Source organism: Heteronotia binoei, chromosome 1, assembly GCF_032191835.1.
Source record: "Heteronotia binoei isolate CCM8104 ecotype False Entrance Well chromosome 1, APGP_CSIRO_Hbin_v1, whole genome shotgun sequence".
NCBI lineage: Eukaryota > Metazoa > Chordata > Lepidosauria > Squamata > Gekkonidae > Heteronotia > Heteronotia binoei.
Window position 1 is genome coordinate 279,920,717 of NC_083223.1, and position 24,931 is coordinate 279,945,647.

At 49.7% G+C, this 24,931-nt stretch overlaps 1 protein-coding gene across 1 annotated transcript in view; it reads left to right on the forward strand.

Moving 5' to 3' along the window:
* Positions 1-6,336: 6,336 nt before the first annotated feature.
* Positions 6,337-24,931, forward strand: part of ECM1 (extracellular matrix protein 1) — a 39,277-nt gene continuing 20,682 nt past the window's right edge. The window contains exon 1 of the mRNA XM_060261236.1: positions 6,337-6,747. Coding sequence (XP_060117219.1) covers positions 6,414-6,747 — 334 coding nt within the window. The 5' untranslated portion in view covers positions 6,337-6,413. The remainder of the gene's footprint in view (positions 6,748-24,931) is intronic.

Consider the following 24,931-nt stretch of genomic DNA (forward strand, 5'->3'; position numbering starts at 1 on the left):
TTCCGCAGTCATCTACGCTTTCCCCCCCCAGCAAGCTGGATACTATTTTACTGACCTCAAAAGGCTCTCCTTCCTTGGAGGTTTTTAAATAGAGGCTAGAGGGCCATCGGACAGCGATGAAGATCCTGTGAATTTGGGGGGAGGTGTTTGTGGGTTTCCTGCATTGTGCAGGGGGTTGGACTAGATGACCCTGGAGGTCCCTTCCAACTCTAGGATTCTATGACTGTTAAGAGCGGTTCCTCAGTGGAACAGGCTTCCTCCTTGGGAGGTGGTGGGCTCTCCTTCCTTGGAGGTTTCTAAACAGAGGCTAGATGGCCATCTGACAGCGATGAAGATCCTGTGAATTTAGGGGGAGGTGTTTGTGAGTTTCCTGCATTGTGCAGGGAGTTGGACTAGATGACCCTGGAGGTCCCTTCCAACTCTAGGATTCTATGACTGTTAAGAGCGGTTCCTCAGTGGAACAGGCTTCCTCCTTGGGAGGTGGTGGGCTCTCCTTTCTTGGAGGTTTCTAAACAGAGGCTAGATGGCCATCTGACAGCGATGAAGATCCTGTGAATTTAGGGGGAGGTATTTGTGGGTTTCCTGCATTGTGCAGGGGGTTGGACTAGATGACCCTGGAGGTCCCTTCCAACTCTAGGATTCTATGACTGTTAAGAGCGGTTCCTCAGTGGAACAGGCTTCCTCCTTGGGAGGTGGTGGGCTCTCCTTCCTTGGAGGTTTTTCAACAGAAGCTAAATGGCCATCTGACAGCGATGAAGATCCTGTGAATTTAGGGGGAGGTGTTTGTGGGTTTCCTGCATTGTGCAGGGGGTTGGACTAGATGACCCTGGAGGTCCCTTCCAACTCTAGGATTCTCTGATGCTAATATAAATGTGCTGTCCAAAAGATGCAAGATAGCTGCATTTGGCTGTTTTAGTGCTGAGACGACACCGTTGGAGTGAACACACAAGGAAGCTTAATTCTCCAAATCCTCAAGGCAGAAAAAAAAAATCCTAGTTTTTTTTTTGGGGGGGGAGGGGGTTGCATTTGGCGTCTTTGTACCTGCCACAGCAAGCCTACAGAAGCCTTATCTCCTTCAAAACCTAGCCCTTCCTTCCATCTATCCTTTGATCCCTCCTTGAAGGCATTGTTTCTCCTTTGTGAACAGCTGCTCTGGTTCTTGTGGGAACAGATCGCAAACGTAATCTGTCTGGGACACAGCGATTAGTGCTAACTCCCTAGACCACACAGTTCTGCTGAGTCCGGTCCTCTCTAAAGCACTGTCAAGGTTGACATGTCATTGTCTAGGGCAGGGCTGGCCAACGGTAGCTCTCCAGATGTTTCTTGCCTACAACTCCCATCAGCCCCAGTCAGCATGGCCAATGGTTGGGGCTGATGGGAGTTGTAGGCAAGAAACATCTGGAGAGCTACCGTTTTCCACCCCTGTGGTAGAAGAAGAAGAAGATATTGGATTTATATCCTGCTCTCCACTCCGAAGAGTCTCAGAGCGGCTCACAAACTCCTTTACCTTCCTCCCCCACAACAGACACCCTGTGAGGTAGATGAAGATATTGGATTTATATCCTGCTCTCCACTCCGAAGAGTCTCAGAGCGGCTCACAATCTCCTTTACCTTCCTCCCCCACAACAGACACCCTGTGAGGTAGATGAAGATATTGGATTTATATCCTGCTCTCCACTCCGAAGAGTCTCAGAGCGGCTCACAAACTCCTTTACCTTCCTCCCCCACAACAGACACCCTGTGAGGTAGATGAAGATATTGGATTTATATCCTGCTCTCCACTCCGAAGAGTCTCAGAGCGGCTCACAATCTCCTTTACCTTCCTCCCCCACAACAGACACCCTGTGAGGTAGATGAAGATATTGGATTTATATCCTGCTCTCCACTCCGAAGAGTCTCAGAGCGGCTCACAAACTCCTTTACCTTCCTCCCCCACAACAGACACCCTGTGAGGTAGGTGGAGCCAAGAGAGCTCTCACAGCAGCTGCCCTTTCAAGGACAACCTCTGCCAGAGCTATGGCTGACCCAAGGCCATTCCATCAGGTGCAAGTGGAGGAGTGGGGAATCAAACCTGGTTCTCCCATATAAGAGTCCACACACTTCACCACACACTTCACCACTACACCAAACTGGCTCTATAGAGGTTTATAGGGCTTTGGGGGGGGGAGCACAACAGGAACTCATTTGCATATTAGGCCACGCCCTGTCACCCATACAGGGCCTTTGAAGAAAAAAGCCCAGCGGAAACTCATTTGCATATTCGGCCACGCCTTCTGACACCGCCAGCCGGAACTGCGTTTCTGTGCGTTCCTGCTCAAAAATAGCCCTGGAGGTTTATAAGATTATGCCTGGGATAGAGAAGGTTGAGAAAGAAGTCCTTTTCTCCCTTTCCCACCATACGAGAACTCGTGGGGACTCCATGAAATTGCTGAGCAGTCGGGTTAGAACGGATAAAAAGAAGTCCTTCTTCACCCGAAGGGTGATGAACACGTGGAATTCACTGCCACAGGAGGTGGCGGCGGCGACAAGCATAGACAGCTTCAAGAGGGGATTGGATCAACATCTGGAGCCGTGCATCATTTTATAAACATCTGTCATGTCCCCGCTCCCTAGTCATCTCTTTTCTCAACCGAAAAGTCCCAGACTTTTCACCTTTTCCTCCGCCCCGTGCATAATTTTATAAACTTCTATCATGTCCCCCTGTTAACCATTTTTTCCCCCCAAGATCAAAAGTCCCAGACAATGTTCCCTCTAAGCCAGGGGTGGCCAACGGTAGCTCTCCAGATGTTTTTTGCCTACAACTCCCATCAGCCCCAGCCAGCATGGCCAATGGCTGGGGCTGATGGGAGTTGTGGGCAAAAAACATCTGGAGAACTACCATAGGCCACCCCTGCTCTTAGCTGTGGAGTCTTGTGAGCAAAAATTCTATGTGAGCTACTGGCATTAAAGTTGGGAGTTACTGCATAATTTATTTTACTCTGGGGTCATTTTTTCCTGAACTAAGACTCACTCCGCTTATAGGGAGATGCCAGGAGGCAGCCGTGTTGGTCTGAAGCAATAGAACAATGCAGTAGACAAGTGGCACCTTTAAGACCAACTAAGTTTTATTCAGAATTTAAGCTTTCGTATGCTCTTAAGCAGACTTCATCAGACAAATAGGAATGGAAGCAGCAATTCTTAATATAAGTGGGCAGCGTGGAATCATGGGGATGTTTTTAGCAGATTAAAAGAATCGCAAATCGGGATCTGTGTTTGTTAGCGTTAGGACGAAGCAGGGCTGAAAAAACACTAGAGGGTGATAAAAAAGCAGACTGCTGTTGCGGGTGTGAAGTGCCATAAATCTAGGTAACATTCTGGCTTTGTTAGTTTAAACAGAGGGCATGGTTACTCAAGAGATTATAACATCCATATAGTTTGCCATAGGATGGGAGGGGAGGGGGGGGAAGGAAGGAAGGAAGGAAGGAAGGAAGGAAGGAAGGAAGGAAGGAAGGAAGGAAGGAAGGAAGGAAGGAAGGAAGGAAGGAAGGAAGGAAGGAAGCCCTCTGGTTAGTCCTTGGATGGCAGCAGGGGTCGTTTTGTAAAAAAATAGGCGGCAGAGCTTATTAGCATAACTCATTAGCATATGCCCCCCCCACCAAAAGCAACCTGAAGAAAGAAAGGAGAGTCCCAGGCGAGTAAGGCCTGCTTGGGCTGGCTAGAGATCCAACCAGCCCAAGCAGGCCTCACTCGCCTGGGGCTCTCCTGGGCCACTCCCCCCCACCCATCGAAAGGCCAGCAAGCCACCCACCACCCAAAATCACATACGAAGTGGAGAAAGGGTGAGGCGGGATTCTCCAGGGGTTAATGAGGGCTGCTGGGGGTGTGGCAAAGCTCCTGGTGGCTGGCTAGCTGCCCGCTCTCCTAATCCAGGAATTGTTATGCAGCTGCACCTACTATTCAAAGGACAAGGTAGGTGGCGAGCCGCGAGGATGAGGGGGAGCCGTCAGAAAGGTTCAGGAGCTGGCTTCTCTTATGTTCTTCTGTCTGGGGCAGTGATGGTCTGCATTCGTGGTGTTGGGGGATCAAGAGTGGGAGGGCTTCTGGAGTCCAGGCACCACTGATGGACCTCTGGGTTTTGGCCACTGTGTGACCTAGAGTGTTGGACTGGAGGGGCCAGTGGCCTGATCCAACATGGCTTCTCTTATGTTCTTATGTGACACAGAGTGTTGGACTGGAGGGGCCACTGGCCTGTTCCAACATGGCTTCTCTTATGTTCTTATGTGACACAGAGTGTTGGACTGGAGGGGCCACTGGCCTGATCCAACATGGCTTCTCTTATGTTCTTATGTGACACAGAGTGTTGGACTGGAGGGGCCATTGGCCTGATCCAACATGGCTTCTCTTACGTTCTTATGTGACACAGAGTGTTGGACTGGATGGGCCGCTGGCCTGTTCCAACATGGCTTCTCTTATGTTCTTATGTGACACAGAGTGTTGGACTGGAAGGGCCACTGGCCTGTTCCAACATGGCTTCTCTTATGTTCTTATGTGACACAGAGTGTTGGACTGGAGGGGCCATTGGCCTGATCCAACATGGCTTCTCTTCTGTTCTTATGTGACACAGAGTGTTGGACTGGAGGGGCCACTGGCCTGATCCAACATGGCTTCTCTTCTGTTCTTATGTGACACAGAGTGTTGGACTGGATGGGCCAGTGGCCTGATCCAACAGGGCTTCTCTTATGTTCTTATGTGACACAGAGGGTTGGAATGGAGGGGCCATTGGCCTGATCCAACATGGCTTCTCTTCTGTTCTTATGTGACACAGAGTGTTGGACTGGATGGGCCATTGGCCTGATCCAACATGGCTTCTCTTCTGTTCTTATGTGACACAGAGTGTTGGACTGGAGGGGCCACTGGCCTGATCCAACATGGCTTCTCTTCTGTTCTTATGTGACACAGAGTGTTGGACTGGAGGGGCCATTGGCCTGATCCAACATGGCTTCTCTTATGTTCTTATGTGACACAGAGTGTTGGACTGGAGGGGCCACTGGGCTGATCCAACATGGCTTCTCTTGTGTTCTTATGTGACACAGAGTGTTGGACTGGAGGGGCCACTGGCCTGATCCAACAGGGCTTCTCTTATGTTCTTATGTGACACAGAGTGTTGTACTGGAGGGGCCACTGGCCTGATCCAACATGGCTTCTCTTATGTTCTTATGTGACACAGAGTGTTGGACTGGATGAACCATTGGCCTCATCCAGCATGACTTCTCTTATGTTCTTATGAGACACAGAGTGTTGGACTGGATGGGCCACTGGCCTGATCCAACAGGGCTTCTCTTATGTTCTTATGAGACACAGAGTGTTGGACTGGATGGGCCACTGGCCTGATCCAACAGGGCTTCTCTTATGTTCTTATGTGACACAGAGTGTTGGACTGGAGGGGCCACTGGGCTGATCCAACAGGGCTTCTCTTGTGTTCTTATGTGACACAGAGTGTTGGACTGGATGGGCCATTGGCCTGATCCAGCATGACTTCTCTTATGTTCTTATGTGACACAGAGTGTTGGACTGGATGGGCCACTGGCCTGATCCAACAGGGCTTCTCTTATGTTCTTATGTGACACAGAGTGTTGGACTGGAGGGGCCACTGGGCTGATCCAACATGGCTTCTCTTGTGTTCTTATGTGACACAGAGTGTTGGACTGGAGGGGCCATTGGCCTGATCCAACAGGGCTTCTCTTATGTTCTTATGTTCTCTGGGGAAGTCCCAGGATGCTATGCAGAAGCATGCAAGGGCACATCCCCTCTGTTCGTCCCTCCCCTTGAAAACCCTACACCAGTCAGCGGCAACACAATGGCCCTTTCTACCGCCACTGTACAACATTTATTTTAAAATACTTCTTGAAAATCTTTCAGGGGTAAAATGCAGAAGGAAGGAAAGGAAAGGTCCCCTGTGCAAGCAATCGTTTCTGACTCTGAGGTGACGTTACCTTCACAACGTTTTCACGGCAGACTTTCTTACGGGGTGCTTTTGCCATGGCCTTCCCCAGTCATCTCCACTTCCCCCCCAGCAAGCTGGGTACCTTGGAAGGATGGAAGGCTGAGTCAACCTCGAGCCAGCTACCTGACAACCCAGCTTCCACGAGGGATCGAGCTTAGGTCGTGAGCAGAGCTTAGGATTGCAGTACTGCACCTTTAACACCCTGCATCACGGGGCTCTTTTGGCAGAAGGAAAGCAAGAAGCCCGTCTCTGCCTTTATCAATGCCACTTGGCAGTCCTTCCTTTCCCGCTCTGCGTCGACAGTGTTGCAAAATAGCCTCTCTGCAATTTCATAATCGGCAGTGACATTTTTTGTTTTGTTTGTTTGTTTGAGTCTCCCTGTAAATGGATCCTGAACGCATCAGCTGTCTGTTTTGGGGGGAAGAAACAAATGAGTGTGCCTTTGGAAGGGGGGATCATGACTGGCTTTTTTCCTTGCGGTTTTGGTGAGGGGGGTGGTGGCTTCGGAGCAGGGCGTGCCCCCCCCCCACGTCAAAGCGGTGACTCAGTTTTGTGTTGCTTCAGCCAGCAGAGCGTCGGGCGGGTTATAAAAAGGCTGCCGAGGGGGTGGAGGCAGCTACTCGAGCAGCAGAGAAGCCCGAGGAGGAAGAGGGAGAGGAAAGCCGTCTGGACAGAAAACAGAAGCCGACTCGAGATGAAGATGCTCGTGGTCCTCCTAGCCTCTTGGCTGGTACTGGCAAGATCGGCCACCGTGGCCCCCAAAGGTGAGTTTAAGGAAGAGAGAAGGGAACTCTCCCAGGCTGGGCCTCTGCTCTCTGCTTCTTGATCGAGGGAAAGCCATGCGTTGGGCTGAACGGTCAGGCGAGATTTGCAAGGATAAGGCAGGGTGACACACTAGAGCGAGGGTGGCCAAACTGTGGCTCTTTCACACATATTGTGTGGCTCTTGAAGCCTCCACCGCCCCATTGGCTGGCTTCGAGAAGGCGTTTCTCTCTTTAAATCACTTCTGAAATCACAAGTTAGGTGTTGTGCTTCATGTGCGGACTCTTATCTGGGAGAACGGGGTTTGATTCCCCACTCTTCCGCTTGCAGCTGCCGGAATGGCCTTGGGTCAGCCATAGCTCTCGTAGGAGTTGTCCCTGAAAGGGCAGCTTCTGGGAGACCTCTCTCAGCGCCAACTGCCTCACAGGGTGTCTGTTGTGGGGGAGGAAGGTAAAGGAGGTTGCGAGCCGCTCTGAGACTTTGAGGTTCAGAGCGGAGGGCAGGGTATAAACCCAATATCATCATCTTCTTCTCCTCCTCCGAGCCAAGCCAGCCGGCAGCTTGGAAAATGCAGTTAAAGTTACTTGCTTTCCACCTCTCCCTCCCCCCATCTCTTTGCCTGCTTTCCTTCCTGTCTTGCAGCTCTCAAAATCCGACGTTCACGTCTCGCGGCTCTCAAAGATCCGACATTTATTCCGTGCGGCTCTTACGTTAAGCAAGTTCGTCCACCCCTGTGCTAGAGAACGTGCTCTGGCAGTGCAAACTGCGCTCCTAATTGCAGCTATCGACATGTCAGGACCAGTAAGGGCCACGCCACTGCGAATGCGGGCCTGTGCCAAATTCTGCAAAGTGGGGTGCCGGTGTTTGGCGGCTGAGCACTAGATTTGCCTGCCAAAGGCCTCAGGATTAACCCAAGGCTGGCCCGCTGGAAGGGACCTTCTTGTGGAGTTACTTCCAGACGACAGCCATGTCGGTTTGCTCCACGATATTCAATGGCTGGAAATAATTTTTTTACAAAATTGGCTCTGTAGGCGTCTTTTTGGACTCGTTATATTTACCATCTGCTCCAGCGGCATTCCAGATAATTAAATGTTGGGCTCCTAGGTATTCAAAGCCATCGCCTGGTTGAGGCAGCCAGGAAAACTTGCTCTCCAGTACGACAGGGTTTATCTCCGATTCCCGTATGGCTAGCTGCTTTCTGCTCTTTAAGAGAGCCAGTTTGGTGTAGTGGCTAAGTGTGTGGACTCGTATCTGGGAGAACTGGGTTTGATTCCCCACTCCTCCAACTTGCAGCTGCTGGAGTAGCATTGGGTCAGCCATAGCTCTCCTAGGAGTTGTCCTTGAAAGGGCAGCTGCTGGGAGAGCCCTCTCAGCCCCACCCACCTCAAAGGGTGTCTGTTGTGGGGGAAGAAGATAAAGAAGATTGTAAACCCAGTTTGGTGTCGTGATTAAGTGTGTGGACTCTTATCTGGGAGAACCGGGCTTGATTCCCCACTCCTCCACTTGCACCTGCTGGAACGGCCTTGGGTCAGCCATAGCTCTCTTATCTGGGAGAACCGGGCTGGATTCCCCACTCCTTCGCTTGAAGCTGCTGGAATGGCCTTGGGTCAGCCAGAGCTCTCTTATCTGGGAGAACCAGGTTTGATTCCCCCTCTCCTCCACTTGCAGCTGCTGGAATGGCCTTGGGTCAGCCATTGCTATTGCAGGAGTTGTCCTTAAAAGGGCAGCTGCTGTGAGAGCCCTCTCAGCCCCACCCATCTCACAGGTCTCAGTCCCACCCATCTCTGAGACTCTTTGGAGCGGAGGGTGGGATATAAATCCAATATCGTCTATCTTCTTAACCGATCCAGCATTTACGCTGGCTAGATTTAATGTACTGCCATCGGCAATTTTCACTGGAAGATGCCTAGGGTTGCCAATCCCCAGGTGGGGGCAGGGGATCCCCCAGTTTGGAGGCCCTCCCCCCGCTTCAGGGTCCTCAGGAAGTGGAGAGGGGGAGGGAAATGTCTGCTGGGCACTCCATTATTCCCTATGGAGACCGATTCCCATAGAGTATAATGGAGAATTGATCCATGGAGGGTGGGGGGCTGTTTTTTGAGGTAGAGGCACCAAATTTTCAGCATAGCATCCGGTGCCTCGTCTCAAAACACCCTCCAAGTTTCAAAAAGAGTGGTCCAGGGAGTCCAATTCTGCGAGCCCCAAAAGAAGGTGCCCCTCTCCTTCATTATTTCCAGTGGAGGGAAGGCATTTAAAAGGCGTGCGGTCCCTTTAAATGTGATGGCCAGAACTCTGCTCAGAGTTTAATCGTGCTAGTCACAACCTTGCTTCTGGCTGCTGGGCACTCCATTATTCTCTATGGAGACCGATTCCCTTAGGGTATAATGGAGAATTGATCTGCGGGTATCTGGGGCTCTGAACAGTGCTCCCCTTAAGCTGAGTTAGCGTGAGCTAGCTCACAGATTTTTAGTCTCCAGCTCACACATTTTTGTCTTAGCTCGGGAAGAAGGACCCCAGAGCACAATAATTTATGCAGTAGCTCACAATTTTAATACCAGTAGCTCACAAAGAATATACAAAGTAGAATTTCTGTTCACAAGACTATGCAGCTTAGAGGGAACATTGGCTCTGAGGGGGGGGAGCTGTTATTTGAGGTAGAGGTACCAAATTTGCAGCGTAGTATCTAATGCCTCCCCTCAAAAGACCCTCCAAGTTTCAAAAAGATTGGACCAGGGAGTCCAATTCTAATAGCCCCCAAAGAAGGTGCCCCTATCCTTCATTATTTCCAGTGGAGGGAAGGCATTTAAAAGGAGTGCGGTCCCTTTAAATGTGATAGCCAGAACTCCCCTCAGAGTTCAATCGTGCTAGTCACAACCTTGCTCCTGGCTCCACCCCTAATGTCTCCTGGCTATACCCTCAAAGTCCCCAGATATTTCTTGAATGGGACCTGGCAACCATATTCCAGACTGGTAGCCCTCATGTGGGGAGAGAAAGTCTAGGGAAGCGTCCCACATCTCTCGCCTGCCCCGCACCCTCAACCGGCATGCCCCCCACCATGGTAGGAATCTGATGGCCATGGAGAACCAGCATGGTGTCAAGGTCAGAGTGTCGAACTAGGATCTGGGAGAACCAAGTTCGAATCCCCACTCTTCCACGGGACTTTGCAGGGTGACCTTGGGGGCACTCACACGCTCCCAGCCTCACCTACCTCACAGGCAGGAGTCGTTTTGAAGAAAAATAGGTGCCAGAGCTCATTAACATAACTCATTAGCATACACTGCTACCCTCCCCAGCCAAAAGCAACCTGATGCAAGAAAGGAGAGCCCCGGGAGAGTGAGGCCTGCTTGGGCTGGCTGGAGATCTAGCCAGCCCAAGCAGGCCTCACTCACCCGGGGCTCTCCTGGGCTGCATCCCCCCCAGTCAAAAGATCAGCAAGCCACCCACCGCCCAAAATCACATAAGAAGTGGAGAAAGGGTGAGGCGGGCTTCTGCAGGGGTTCATGAGGGCTGCTGGGGGTGTGGCAAAGCCCCTGGTGGCTGGCTGGCTGCCCCTTCTCCTAATCCAGGGATTGTTATGCAGCTGCACCTCCTATTCCATGGGCAAGGTAGGTGGGGAGGAAGAGGGGGAACCCTCAGAAAGGTTCAGGAGCTGTGCTCCTGTGAGCTCCGGCTGAATCTGAGGCCTGCTCACAGTGTTGTGGTGAGGATAAAATGCAGGAGGAGAGAATTATGCAAGCTGCCTTGGTTCCCCTTGGGAAGAAAAGTCAGGTTGAGTTCAGTTCCGTTTATTATTACAGTCATTGACCAAAACATTTTAGTCATCTAGAACAGGAGTCCCCAACTCCCGGGCGTGGACCAGTTCTCGTCCATTGCCTGTTAGTAACCGGTCCGTGAGTTGTATAATTATTTCATTTTATATAACAATGTAGTAATAATAATAATAATAAGACATTGGATTTATATCCTGCCCTCCACTCCAAATCTCTGAGTGGCTCACAATCTCCTTTACCTTCCTCCCCCACAACAGATGCCCTGTGAGGTAGGTGGGGCTGAGAGAGCTCTCCCAGAAGCTGCCCTTTCAAGGACAACTCTGCGAGAGCTATGGCTGACTCAAGGCCATTCCAGCAGCTGCAAGTGGAGAATCAAACCTGGTCCGCCAAATAAGAGTCCACACACGTAACCACTACACCAAAATAAACTGCACAGCTGTATCATCCCCAAACCATCCCGCCCCTCCCCGTTCCGTGGAAAAATTGTCTTCAACAAAACTGGTCCCTGGTGCCGAAAAGGTTGGGGACCACTGATCTAGAACAACCTTAAAAGTACCTTATAAAAAGTCCCACAAAGAATCTGCGTGTTAAAATTTGATGACATGAGGGTTATAACAGTAAAAAAAAAGAATTTAAAAGATTATTATTTAACCCTTTAAACCATTCTAAAAAGTCGTTTTAAAGTTCGTTAAAAGATTTACAGTTTGGCCTATTTGTCTCACGTTTTACGTTCTTTATAAACCTGGGAACAGAACCTAGCCACACACACAAGTCAAGTATAAACAAACCAATTTTAAAAACTCACTCCAAATGCATGCAGGGCTTAGCTGCTTCATTGCAGAAATCCAGTGTTTTTTGAGGCTCAAACTGTCCCTTGTCATTTACAGTTTCTGCACTTCAGAATGACAGAAAGCTCTGATTAATCGCTGGGTGTAGAGCTGTGCGCACTTGGGCACTTACTCAGAGCTCTTCATCAGCGAGAACAGAATTCAGTTAATTCTCAGCTTGATTTCCTGCCGTCATTTTTGCGGCTGGATATTCCTGCCTTTTGGCCGGCGTAATACATATGTCTCTCTCCTAAACAGTCTGTAGAGGTGAACGGCACAGGTGAAATAGGATTTCAAAACAAGGTGTTCATCGCTTGTAGCCTCTTGGAACCCAAAACTATTTACACGTTGAACTACTACTGCTGTAAATGGCTGATAACACTGACAACTTGAGTTCTGCTGGCAAAAAAATAATAATATCCCAAGCATTGTTGAATTTAGTGTGGGTGCGGCTGGCCCAAGTATGAGATGTGTTCCTATTTGTGTGCTGTGCTTAGCTTTAATTGGAAAAATATGGAATTCTTTTAAGGCTGACAGAGTTTCTTAACCGATCTCTCTCTCTCTCTCTGCTCACAAGACTCTGCAGCTTAGGGGGAACATTGGCTCTGAGGGAGGGCTGTTTTTTGAGGTAAATGTACCAAATTTGCAGCATAGCATCTGATGCCTCTCCTCAAAAGACCCTCCAAGTTTCAAAAAGATTGGACTAGGGGGTCCAATTCTGTGAGCTGGTCTCTCTCTCTCTCTCTCTCTCTCTCTCTCAAAGCCAGACTGTGTTGCAGTCTTGTGAAGAGTCAGTGTGGGATTGCAATAAAAAAGGCCAACGCCATGCTGGGAATTATGAGGAAGGGAACTGAAAACGAATCAGCCAGTATCATAATGCCCCTGTATAAATCAATGGTGCGGTCTCATTGGAACACTGTGTACAATTCTGGTCACCGCACCTCAAAAAGGATATTATAGCATTGGAAAAAGTCCAGAAAAGGGCAACTAGAATGATTAAAAGTTTGGAACACTTTCCCTATGAAGGAAGGTTAAAACGCTTGGGGCTCTTTAGCTTGGAGAAACGTCGACTGCGGGGTGACATCATAGAGGTTTACAATGGAGAAAGTAGAGAAAGAAGTACTTTTCTCCCTTTCTCACAATACAAGAACATATGAAGCTGCCTTATACTGAATCAGACCTTTGGTCCATCAAAGTCAGTATTGTCTTCTCAGACTGGCAGGGTCTCAAGCTGAGGTTTTTCACACCTATTTGCCTGGACCCTTTTTTGGAGATGCCAGGGATTGAACCTGGGACCTTCTGCTTCCCAAGCAGATGCTCTACCACTGAGCCACCATCCCTCCCCAACTCGTGAGCATTCAATGAAATTGCTGAGCAGTCAGGTTAAAACGGATAAAAGGAAGTACTTCTTCACCCAAAGGGTGATTAACATGTGGAATTCACTGCCACAGGAGGTGGCGGTGGCTACAAGCATAGCCAGCTTTAAGAGGGGATTGGATAAAAATATTGAGCAGAGGTCCATCAGTGGCTAGTAGCCACAGTGTATATATATATGTGTGTGTGTGTGTGTGTGTGTGTGTACATACACCTCTCTCTCTCTCTCTCGGCTTGGCTTCGCGAACGAAGATTTAAGAAGGGTGCAATAGTCCACGTTTGCTGCAGGCTCGCTGGTGGCTGACAAGACCAATGTGGGACAGGCAGGTCCGGCCACAGCGGCTGCAGGGAAAAGTCTGATTTCGACCGCAAGTAAGGATGCCCGTTGACCGCGGCTAGCCAACTGGGGTGGGGGAGACGAGCTTACACACACGAACACATATATTGGCCACTGTGTGACACAGAGTGTTGGACTGGATGGGCCGTTGGCCTGATCCAACATGGCTTCTCTTCTGTTCTTATGTGACACAGAGTGTTGGACTGGATGGGCCATTGGTCTGATCCAACATGGCTTCTCTTCTGTTCTTATGTGACACAGAGTGTTGGACTGGAGGGGCCATTGGCCTGATCCAACATGGCTTCTCTTCTGTTCTTATGTGACACAGAGTGTTGGACTGGAGGGGCCATTGGCCTGATCCAACGTGGCTTCTCTTATGTTCTTATGTGACACAGAGTGTTGGACTGGAGGGGCCATTGGCCTGATCCAACATGGCTTCTCTTATGTTCTTAGAGTCCTCACAATAATTCCTTTTTTCTTCAAAAAGGGCAGCTCTGACCACAGCTGGTCAAGGTTTCAAATATAGGGTAAATTCTGGAGGTCTGTCCCATGGAATATTGCACAGAAACCATAATAAGACGACGACACTGGATTTATATTCTGCCCTCCACTCAAGAGTCTCAGAGCGGCTCACAATCTCCTTTATCTTCCTCCCCCCGCAACAGACACCCTGTACGGTGAGGCTGAGAGAGCTCTGACAGAAGCTGCCCTTTCAAGGACAACTCCTGTGACAGCTTTGGCCGATCTAAGGCCATTCCAGCAGCTGCAAGTGAAGGAGTGGGGAATCAAACCCGGTCCTCCCAGATAAGAGTCTGCGTACTTAACCATGACACCAAACTGGTGTTTGGTGTAAAGAAGGCGTAAAGAAATCAGTGTAGCTGACGGATAGTTTAATAGCGTGAAGTCAGTGCTTGAGGGAAATGCAGCTGCAGATGTCCCTTGGTAGGATGCCCACTTAAAACAAACCCTTCACTGCTCAAGGGACCGTCTGCCCTTGAACGGCTGTGCTGCGAAAGCTGCTACTGCGAAGCACTTCCAGGGAGTTCTATCAATTGCTTCCAAAAATCTCAGCCAGAGTTCTCTGTTGATTTGGGGGGAGGTTTCCTTTGTCCTTCTGGGAAGGAGAACCCCGGTGGCCTCTTCGACGACAGCTTTGTCAGGGAATCTTGGATCACCTCGTTTCTTCTCAACGTGGAAGGAAAGCAAAACAAAGGGACCCAGCAGGGTTTGGCTTTAGCTGCAGGGCTTGTGCAAACTGTGTGGGCCCCTACAGCTGAGCCTGGAACCAAAACTGCTGTTTTTTTGCTGGGGAAGTGTCACCGGGTGTGCACACGCACGCTTGGTGGGATCCTGGCTGCCTCGCCAAGTGGTTTCCTTCCAGGTGCTTTGTGAGGGCAAGCCCTGCAAACTGTTTACCTTCCTCCCAGCAGAACTGGAAGGGGATTCTCAGCTGATGTTTGCCAAGAACTTAAAGCAAGCTTTGTAAGGTGTGGCAGCCGTTGGCCTTGGCTGGCGAGGAGAACACCCCGAGCTCCTCTTGTCCCAGGGCTACAGTTTGCTCCGGAGCAGAGGTGGCCAAACTTGCTCAATGTAAGCGCCGCATAGAATAAATGACAGACGTTTGAGAGCCGCAAGACAAGAATGTCAGACGTTTGAGAGCCGCAAGACAGGAAGGAAGGAAGGAAGGAAGGAAGGAAGGAAGGAAGGAAGGAAGGAAGGAAGGAAGGAAGGAAGGAAGGAAGGAAGGAAGGAAGGAAGGAAGGAAGGAAGGAAGGAAGGAGAACTGCAGATTTATACCCACCCCTCTTTCTTATTTATTTATTACTTATTTATTACATTTGACTTATATCCCGCCCTCTCCGCAAGCAGACTCAGGGCAGCTCACAGTATCTACACAGTTAAACCAATAAAATATATAAAACCATAATTTACATTTTCCAGTTTACAATTTTTTAAAACCATTATATAGTGCTGAATCAGAGCAGCTGTTTTTTTAAAAAAACCATTATATAGTGCTGGATCAGAGACTCTCTGAATCAGAGTCTCAGAGCAGCTCACAATCTCCTATATCTTCTCCCCCCACAACAGACACCCTGTGAGGTGGGTGGTCTGAGAGAGCTCTTACAGCAGCTGCCCTTTCAAGGACAACCTCTGCCAGAGCTATGGCTAACCAATCTCCTTTACCTCCCCCCCCCTCCACAGCAGACACCCTGTGAGGTGGGTGGTCTGAGAGAGCTCTCACAGCAGCTGCCCTTTCAAGGACAACCTCTGCCAGAGCTCTGGCTGACCCAAGGCCATTCCAGCAGGTGCAAGTGGAGGAGTGGGGAATCCAACCCGGTTCTCCCAGTTAAGAGTCCGCACACTTCACCACGACACCAAACTGGCTGTTCCCCTGAGGAAGGAAGGAAGGAAGGAAGGAAGGAAGGAAGGAAGGAAGGAAGGAAGGAAGGAAGGATATAGATGAGGAAGGGAGAGGTGGAAAGAAAGCAATTTTAACTTTAAATGCATTCTCTAAGCTGCTGGCTGGCTTGGCTTGGAGAAGTGATTTCAAGAAACTTTAAAGGCCTTCTCCAAGCAGGCCGAAGGGGTGGTAAAGGCTTCAAGAGCCACAGAATGTGCGTGGAAGAGCCACGTTTGGCCACCCCTGTTCCAGAGGGTGGCTGCGTTGGTCTCCAATAAAATACCTCGATCTGAGCCCCGTGGGTCCTTAGAGACCTGTGATATTTTTAAGTAGCTTTGACTCTCAACAGCTTGTACGGCCAAAATCTTCTTGGTCTCCAAGGTGCTACTGGACTCCAATCAATCCAGACTTCTGCAAGCCAGTTCGACGTTAGGAGCTAATCCGAACTCTAACCTGGAGGACTGGGGTTGATTCCTTATATGCAGCCAGCTGGGTAACCTCGAGCCCGTCCCTATTCTCTCAGACGTCTCTCAGCCTCACCTGATGGACAAATGCCGTCCCTTGAAATGTGATGGCCAGAACTCCCCTTTGGAGTTCATTTATGCTTGTCACAACCTTGATCTTGGCTCCACCCCCAAAGTCTCCTGGCTCCACCCCCAAAGTCCCCAGATATTTCTTAAATTGGACTTGGCAACCTTATGAAAGACCCTTCTCTACCTGAGACCTTGGAGGGCGGCTGCCAGTTTGAGTAGACAAGAAGACTGGCCATGAGGAACCCAGGGCCATCTTCATGTGCGTCCAAGCTCTCGTTTTCCAACAAGGGACTTCTCCTGACAGGCGTTTCCTTGCTGGCCTCCCCAGTTTAACAGTAGAGCCAGTTTGGTGTAGTGGTGAAGTGTGCGGACTCTTATCTGGGAGAACCGGGTTTGATTCCCCACTCCTCCACTTGCACCTGCTGGAATGGCCTTGGGTCAGCCAGAGCTCTGGCAGAGGTTGTCCTTGAAAGGGCAGCTGTCTGTGAGAGCCCTCTCCAGCCCCACCCACCTCACAGGGTGTCTGTTGTGGGGGAGGAAGGGAAAGGAGATTGTGAGCCGCTCTGAGACTCTTCGGAGTGGAGGGCGGGATATAAATCCAATATCATCTTCATCTTCTTATCTTCTTCTTCTATAACAGCAGGAGGAATCCAGGAAATATTGATGCCAGGGTAACTAGATCATACCAAAATGTTACCAGCACCAACTGTTGTTTTAAGTCGTTTTATTCAGTTGTTAAATTACTGCAGTCCGAAGCTCTGCTCACGACCTGAGTTCGATCCCCGGCGGAAGCTGGGTTTTCAGGTAGCCGGCTTGAGGTTGACTCAGCCTGCCATCCTTCCAAGGTCGGTCAAATGAGTCCCCAGCTTGCTGGGGGGAAAGTGCAGATGACCAGGGAAGGCAATGGCAAACCACCCCGTCAAAAGTCTGCCGTGAAAACGTTGTGAAAGCAACGTCACCCCAGAGTTGAAAACGACAGGGGCTTGCACAGGGGGACCTTTCCTTTCCTTAAGACCAACAAAAGAGCCTCGTGGCCCAGAGTGGTAAAGCTGCAGTACTGCAGCCCTAAGCTCTGCTCACGACTTGAGTTCGATCCCCGGCGGAAGCTGGGTTCTCAGGTAGCCAGCTCGAGGTTGACTCAGCCTTCCATCCTTCCGAGGTTGGTCAAACGAGGACTCAGCTTGCTGGGGGGAAAGTGTAGATGACCGGGGAAGGCAATAGCAAACTACCCCGTAAAAAGTCTGCCGTGAAAACATGGCGAAAGCAACGTCACGCCAGAGTCGGAAACGAGTGGGGCTTGCACGGGGGACCTTTCTTTTATCACTAATGTGAGATTAGATTTTATTACTGCTGTTATTTGACCAATGTTGTAAGCCGCCCTGAGCCTGCCTCGGCGGAGAGGGCGGGGTATCAATTTAATAAACTAAACTAACTAAACTATAAAGCCTCCCTAGTAAAGAAGAGTGAGCAAATCCCAGAGCCTGAGGAACCAGTCCTGTTTCCTTCTCCGGCCTGCTTCCTGAGTCGGAGGTGGTTTTGGACAGCTTCCTAATCAGCCTTTTGCCCCTTCATTACAGGGCTCCTTAGCTCTTGCCCAGAACAGCCTCCTCCTTCCATGTGGGAGCTCAGCATGAGGATGCTGGACTCCATATTAAGAACATAAGAGAAGCCATGTTGGATCAGGCCAACGGCCCATCAAGTCCAACACTCTGTGTCACACAGTGGCAAAAAATGTTATATACACACATACACTGTGGCTAATAGCCACTGAAGGACCTGTGCTCCATATTTTTATCTAAACCCCTCTTGAAGGTGGCTATACTTGTGGCCGCCACCACCTCCTGTGGCAGTGAATTCCACATGTTAATCACCCTTTGGGTGAAGAAGTACTTCCTTTTATCCATCTTAACCTGTCTGCTCAGCAATTTCATCGAATGCCCACGAGTTCTTGTATTGTGAGAAAGGGAGAAAAGTACTTCTTTCTCTACTTTCTCCATTCCATGCATTCTACTTTCTCCATTCCATATTCCAGTTCTCAAGGAAGAGTCTCGGTCTTCCTGGCATAAGCGGGTGTTGACAGTTGCACAAGAGGCTGAAGTTCAGTAGGTGCAGCTTAGGGTTCCAGTCCGGCGTTGTGGTTAAGTGCGCGGGCTCTCATCTTGGAGAACTGGGTTTGATCCCCCACTCTTCCACTTGCATCTGCTGGAACGGCCTTGGGTTAGCCATAGCTCTTATAGGAGTTGTCCTTGAAAGGGTAGCTGCTGGGGGAGCTCTCTCAGCCCCACCCACCTCACAAGGTGTCTGTTGTGGGGGAGGAAGATAAAGGAGATTGTGAGCCACTCTGAGACTCTGAAATTTGGAGTGGAGGCCAGGATATAAATCCAATGCCTTCTTCTTTGAGAGCCACACGGTATGTGTGAAACAGCTACACGTGGCTCTCAAGTCATAATTTGGCCACCCCTGTGCTGTGTCATTATGTAGTCTGAGTATAAGGCCCAACAGCTCCTCGGCTCACAGCTGATTTCACTAAGCAATACAGCATCATGCAGAGAGGCAACAGACAACCTCCTCTGAAGAGCCCCCACTCTGCAGCATGGGAAAATAAGAACATAAGAGAAGCCATGTTGGATCAGGCCAATGGCCCATCCAGTCCAACACTCTATGTCACATAAGAGGAGCCATGTTGGATCAGGCCAATGGCCCATCCAGTCCAACACTCTGGGTCACATAAGAACATAAGAGAAGCCATGTTGAATCAGGCCAATGGCCCATCCAATCCAACACTCGGTGTCACATAAGAACATAAGAGAAGCCATGTTGAATCAGGCCAGTGGCCCATCCAGTCCAACACTGTGTGTTGCACAGTGGCCAAAAAAACCAGGTGCCATCAGGAGGTCCACCAGTGCGGCTAGAAGCCCTTCCACTTTGCCCCCTCCCCACAAGCACCAAGAATACAGAGCATCACTGCCCCAGACAGAGTTCCAACAATACGCTGTCCCCTCTTGAAACTGGCTATGCTTGTAGCCGCCGCCACCTCCTGTGGCAGTGAATTCCACATGTTAATCACCCTTTGGGTGAAGAAGGACCTCCTTTTATCCGTTCTAACCCGACTGCTCAGCAATTTCATCGAATGCCCACGACTTCTTGTATTGTGAGAAAGGGAGAAAAGGACTTCTTTCTCTACTTTCTCCATCCCATGCATAATCTCGTAAACCTCTGTCATGTCACCCCGCAGTCGACGTTTCTCCAAGCTAAAGAGCCCCAAGCGTTTTAACCTTTCTTCCTAGGCAGGAAAGGGTTGCTGGCAGTGCGTGACTGAAGGGCAGAAAGGCGAATGAGAGGATGGGTTCAGACGTTCGGAACAAGCGGAACCCAAGATGTTCAGGGTATGAGCTTTTGAGTGTCAAAATCCCTTTGTCAGGTTTGTCAGCGAGCTTTGGCCAGGGCTGTAGCCCGAGGGGGCCCAACGGGGCTCTGCCCCCTTCTGATTTTGCGTCGACCCCCCCCCCAGCAGGCACCATCTGCCTGCTCTTGAGGCTCAATTCATCAATGCCGCCTGGCACTGCCAGCTTGCTTCTGGACATCAGTGCCCCATCAAGAAATTTTCCCCTGCAGTGTTGAGGAGGAGGGAAATTGGATTTATACCCCGCTCTTTGCTAGTCTCGGAGCGGCTTCCAAATCTCCTTTCCCTTCCCCCCCCCAAAAAACAGACACCCTGTGAGGTAGGCGGGGCTGAGAGAATTCTGACAGAAACCGCCCTTTCAAGGACAGCTCTGCGAGACCCAAGGCCATGCCAGCAGCCGTAAGTGGAGGAGTGGGGAGTCAAGCCCAGTTCTCCCAGGTAAGAGTCCACACACTTAACCATTACACCAAACTGGCTGTCTAGGGGAACTCTGCGAGAGCTGTGCTTGACCCAAGGCCATTCCAGCAGCTGCAAGGGGAGGAGTGGGGAATCAAACCCGGTTCTCCCAGATAAGAGAGCTCTGGCTGACCCAAGGCCATTCCAGCAGGTGCAAGTGGAGGAGTGGGGGAATCAAACCCGGTTCTCCCAGATAAGAATCCGCGCACTTAACCACGACACCAAACTGGCTCTCTCTCTCGAACCCAGTTCTCCCAGGTTCTACGCCAACATTCTAAGTGCTAACACCAGGCTGGCTCACCACTCTGGTATCACCCCTATTCCATGGATTCAGGGCTCTACCAGCACAAACTGCAGTTGTGAAAAAAGTGATTATTAGGAAAGGGACTGTGAATAAAACGGCCAATATTGTAATGCCCCCAACTGGATCTATGATGCGGCCTCATTTGGAATATTCTGTCCAGTTCTGTTCACTGCACCTAAAAAAAAGATATTGCAGAGCTTGGGAAAGTATAGCGGAGGGCAAGCCAGTTTATGATGAAGAAAAAGAAGAGACTGGATTTATACCCCTCCCTTCGCTACACGAAGGAGTCTCAGAGCGGCTTACAAATCTCCTTTCCCTTTCTCTCCCCCAAAACAGACACCCTGTGAGGTAGCGGGGGGGCTGAGAGAGCTCTGACAGAAACTGCTCTTAAGTAGAACAGCTCTGTGAGAACCTGTGACTGACCCAAGGTCACATCAGCAGCTGCAAGTGCAGGAGTGGAGAACCAAACCTGGTTCTCCCAGATAAGAGCCCGCGCATTCACCACTGCACCAAACTGGCTCTGCATGAGTTCAGTCTCTCTCCTGCTTCTCATTGCTTCATCATGTCCAAGCTAAAAGTTGTGCCTCCTACAGTTTTGTAGCCTCAACTTTCCAGATCTGAGCAAATGAGAGATGAGCCAGAGGTTAGGAAGATCCTGAGCATTTCCTGTTCCTTTGGGTTGCTCGGTGCCCCTGGGGGAAGTGATAAAGGGATGAGCCTTCTCTCAGCGTAGCATGCAATTGACTTGGTGTTATTTCCTGGTGAGCACTTCTGGCGTGAGCTATTTCAGGATCCCGGCTGCCGGGAATGAGGTTCCATTTGCATGAGAGAACCAGTTTGGTGTAGTGGTGAAGTGTGCGGACTCTTATCTGGGAGAACCGGGTGTGATTCCCCACTCCTCCATTTGCACCTGCTGAGATGGCCTTGGGTCAGCCATAGGTCTGGCAGAGGTTGTCCTTGAAAGGGCAGCTGCTGTGAGAGCCCTCTCAGCTCCACCCACCTCACAGGGTGTCTGTTGTGGGGGAAGAAGGTAAAGGAGATTGTGAGACGCTCTGAGACTCTTCGGAGTGGAGGGCGGGATATAAATCCAATATCTTCATCTACCTCACAGGGTGTCTTTTGTGGGGGACAAAGGTAAAGGAGATTGTGAGCTGCTCTGAGTCTCTTCGGAGTGGAGGGCGGGATATAAATCCAATATCTTCATCTACCTCACAGGGCGTCTGTTGTGGGGGAGGAAGGGAAAGAAGATTGTGAGCCGCTCTGAGACTTTTTGGAGTGGAAGGCGGGATATAAATCCAATATCTTCATCTACCTCACAGGGTGTCTGTTGTGGGGGAGGAAGGGAAAGGAGATTGTGAGCCGCTCTGAGACTCTTTGGAGTGGAGGGTGGGATATAAATCCAATATCTTCATCTACCTCACAGGGTGTCTGTTGTGGGGGAGGAAGGGAAAGGAGATTCTGAGCCACTCTGAGACTTTTTGGAGTGGAAGGCGGGATATAAATCCAATATCTTCATTTACCTCACAGGGTGTCTGTTGTGGGGGAGGAAGGGAAAGAAGATTGTGAGCCGCTCTGAGACTCTTCGGAGTGGAGGGCGGGATATAAATCCAATATCTTCATCTACCTCACAGGGTGTCTGTTGTGGGGGGGGGGGGAAGGAGATTGTGAGCCACTCTGATACTCTTCGGAGTGGAGGGCGGGATATAAATCCAATATCTTTTTCTTCTTCTTCAACACTGGCTGATTCTGCACTCATCTCGCTCCGTGCCAGGCTTCTGTTTCTCTCCGGAGCAAGCTAGCGATTTCGCAACAGCTGCTCCGCGCCGCCATTCTGCGCGGGGGGGAACCCATGATTTGCTGCACTGCAGCATATAAACCTGTTTTTTCCAGGTTTACACTGCAGTGTGGCAAACCACGGGTTTTCGCCGGGCAAAATGGCAGTGCGGAGCTGTTGCGAAATCACTAGGTTGCTCCAGAGAGAAACAGAAGCCTGGTGTGGAGCAAGATTAGTTACCACAGCATATTGTTGGAACACTCTGATTGGGGCAGTGATGCTCTGTATTCTTGGTGTTTGGGAGGGCACAGTGGGAGGGCTTCTAGTGTCCTGGTTCCACTGGTGGACCTCCTGATGGCCCCTGGTTTTATTGGCCACTGTGTGACACAGAGTGTTGGACTGGATTGCCTGATCCAACATGGCTTCTCTTATGTAAGACCTCACCTGGAGTCTTGTGTTCAGTTTTGGGCACCACATTTTAAGAAGGATATAGACAAGCTGGAAGAGGTCCAGAGGAGGGCAACGAAGATGGTGAGGGGTCTGGAGACCAAGTCCTTTGAGGAAAGGTTGAAGGAGCTGGGGATGTTTAGCCTGGAGAGGAGGTGGCTGAGAGGTGATAGGATCACCATCTTCAAGTACTTGAAGGGCTGTCCTAAAGAGGAGGGTGTGAAATTGTTTTCTGTGGCCCCAGAAGGTCAGACCAGAACCAACGGGTTGAAATTAAATCAGAAGAGCTTCTGGCTCAACATTAGGAAGAACTTCCTGATTGTTAGAGCGGTTCCTAAGTGGAACAGGCTTCCTTGGGAGGTGGCGGGCTCTCCTTCCTTGGAGGTTTTTAAACAGAGGCTAGATGGCCATCTGACAGCAATGAGGATCCTGTGAATTTAGGGGGAGGTATTTGTGGGTTTCCTGCATTGTGCAGGGGGTAGGACTAGATGACCCTGGAGGTCCCTTCCAACTCTAGGATTCTATGTCCTTCTGTCTTGGGCAGTGCTGCTCTTTATTCTTAGTGCTTGGGGGGGCACAGTGGGAGGGCTTCTAGCCCCACTGGTGGACCTCCTGATGGCACCTGGTTTTTTTGGCCACTATGTGACACAGAATGGTGGACTGGATGGGCCATTGGCCTAATCCAACATGGCTTCTCTTATGTTCTTATGTGACACAGAGTGTTGGACTGGATGGGCCATTCGCCTGATCCAACATGGTTTCTCTTATGTGACACAGAGTGTTGGACGGGATGGGCCATTGGCCTGATTCAAAATGGCTTCTCTAATGTTCTTATGTGACACAGAGTGTTGGACTGGATGGGCCATTGGCCTGACCCAACATGGCTTCTCTTATGTGACACAGAGTGTTGGACTGGAGGGGCCACTAGCCTGATCCAACATGGCTTCTCTTATGTTCTTATGTGACACAGAGTGTTGGACTGGATGGGCCATTGGCCTGACCCATCATGGCTTCTCTTATGTTCTTATGTGACACAGAGTGTTGGACTGGAGGGGCCACTGGCCTGATCCTACATGTCTTCTCTTAGGTTCTTATGTGACACAGAGTGTTGGACTGGATGGACAATTGGCCTGATCCTACATGTCTTCTCTTAGGTTCTTATGTTCTTAGTGTGGAATCAGCCTCACTTAGAACAGTTCTGTCAAGAATGGCTCTCAAAAGATCTCTTTTAGCCCCAGCTGCCTCACAGGGAGAAAGGAGATGGGCAGCCTCTCTGAGACTCCCAGTAAAGAGCGGGGTATAAATGTCTTGAGATTGTTCAGAATGCCAGGAGGTCTCCAGGTGCCACTTGGAGGTTGGAGAACAAGCGTAAGTTCCATGCGAAAAGCGGCTCTAGACAGAAATGTACTTTTTAAAGACGTATCGCCCAATTCACGCAAGCTTAAATGTTCAATAGTCATAGAAGAAATTCTAGCAGGAGCTCCTTTGCATTTTAGGCCACACATCCCTGATGTAGCCAATCCTTCAAGAGCTAACAATGCTCTTTTTTGTAAGCTCTTGGAGGATTGGCTACATCAGGGGGTGTGGCCTAATATGCAAAGGAGCTCCTGCCAGAATTCCACCCCTTCATAGAATCCTAGAGTTGGAAGGGACCTCCAGGGTCATCTAGTCCAACCCCCTGCACAAGGCAGGATACTCACAAAGACCTCCCCCTAAATTCACAGGGTCTTCATTGCTGTCAGGTGGCCATCTAGCCTCTGCTTCAAAACCTCCAAGGAAGGAGAGCCCACCACCTCCCGAGGAGGAAGCCTGTTCCACTGAGGAACCGCTCTAACAGTCAGGAAGTTCTTCCTAATGTTGAGTCTCAAATTATTCCATTGGCAGTGAGCCTCAAAAACTGTGTGGAGACAATCTTGTAACAAAGGCCAGGAGATTGGTCCTCTCGAAAAATCTTATGAATAAGCAGTGTATCTTTCCTCTCAGCAGCAACGATAAGCTTGACAGCGCGGCAGGCAAAACCGGTCTAACCCTGTTGTGGTCAAAAAGCTTTGTCCAAGTTACTGCTTGTCCCTATAATAAATTACAAAATAGTGCATCAGCTTACCTATAACTTATATCAGGGAACACACATGACTTCCTTAAAAACCAATAAAAACATATTTGCATTCAAATAACATTTGAATTGCTGGAGAACATAAGAGAAGCCCTGTTGGATCAGGCTAATGGCCCATCCAGTCCAACATTCTGTGTCACACAGTGGTCAAAAAAATTGACACATATATATAAATTGACACACACACACACACACACACACACACACACACACACACACATATATATATATATATATATATATATATATATATATATATATATATATATATATATATATATATATATATATATATATATCCGTAGCAGTGAATTCCACATGTTAATCACCCTTTGGGTGAAGAAGTACCTCCTTTTATCCATTCTAACCCAACTGCTCAGCAATTTCATTGAATGCCCATGAGTTCTTGTATTGTGAGAAAGGGAGAAAAGTACTTCTTTCTCTACCTTC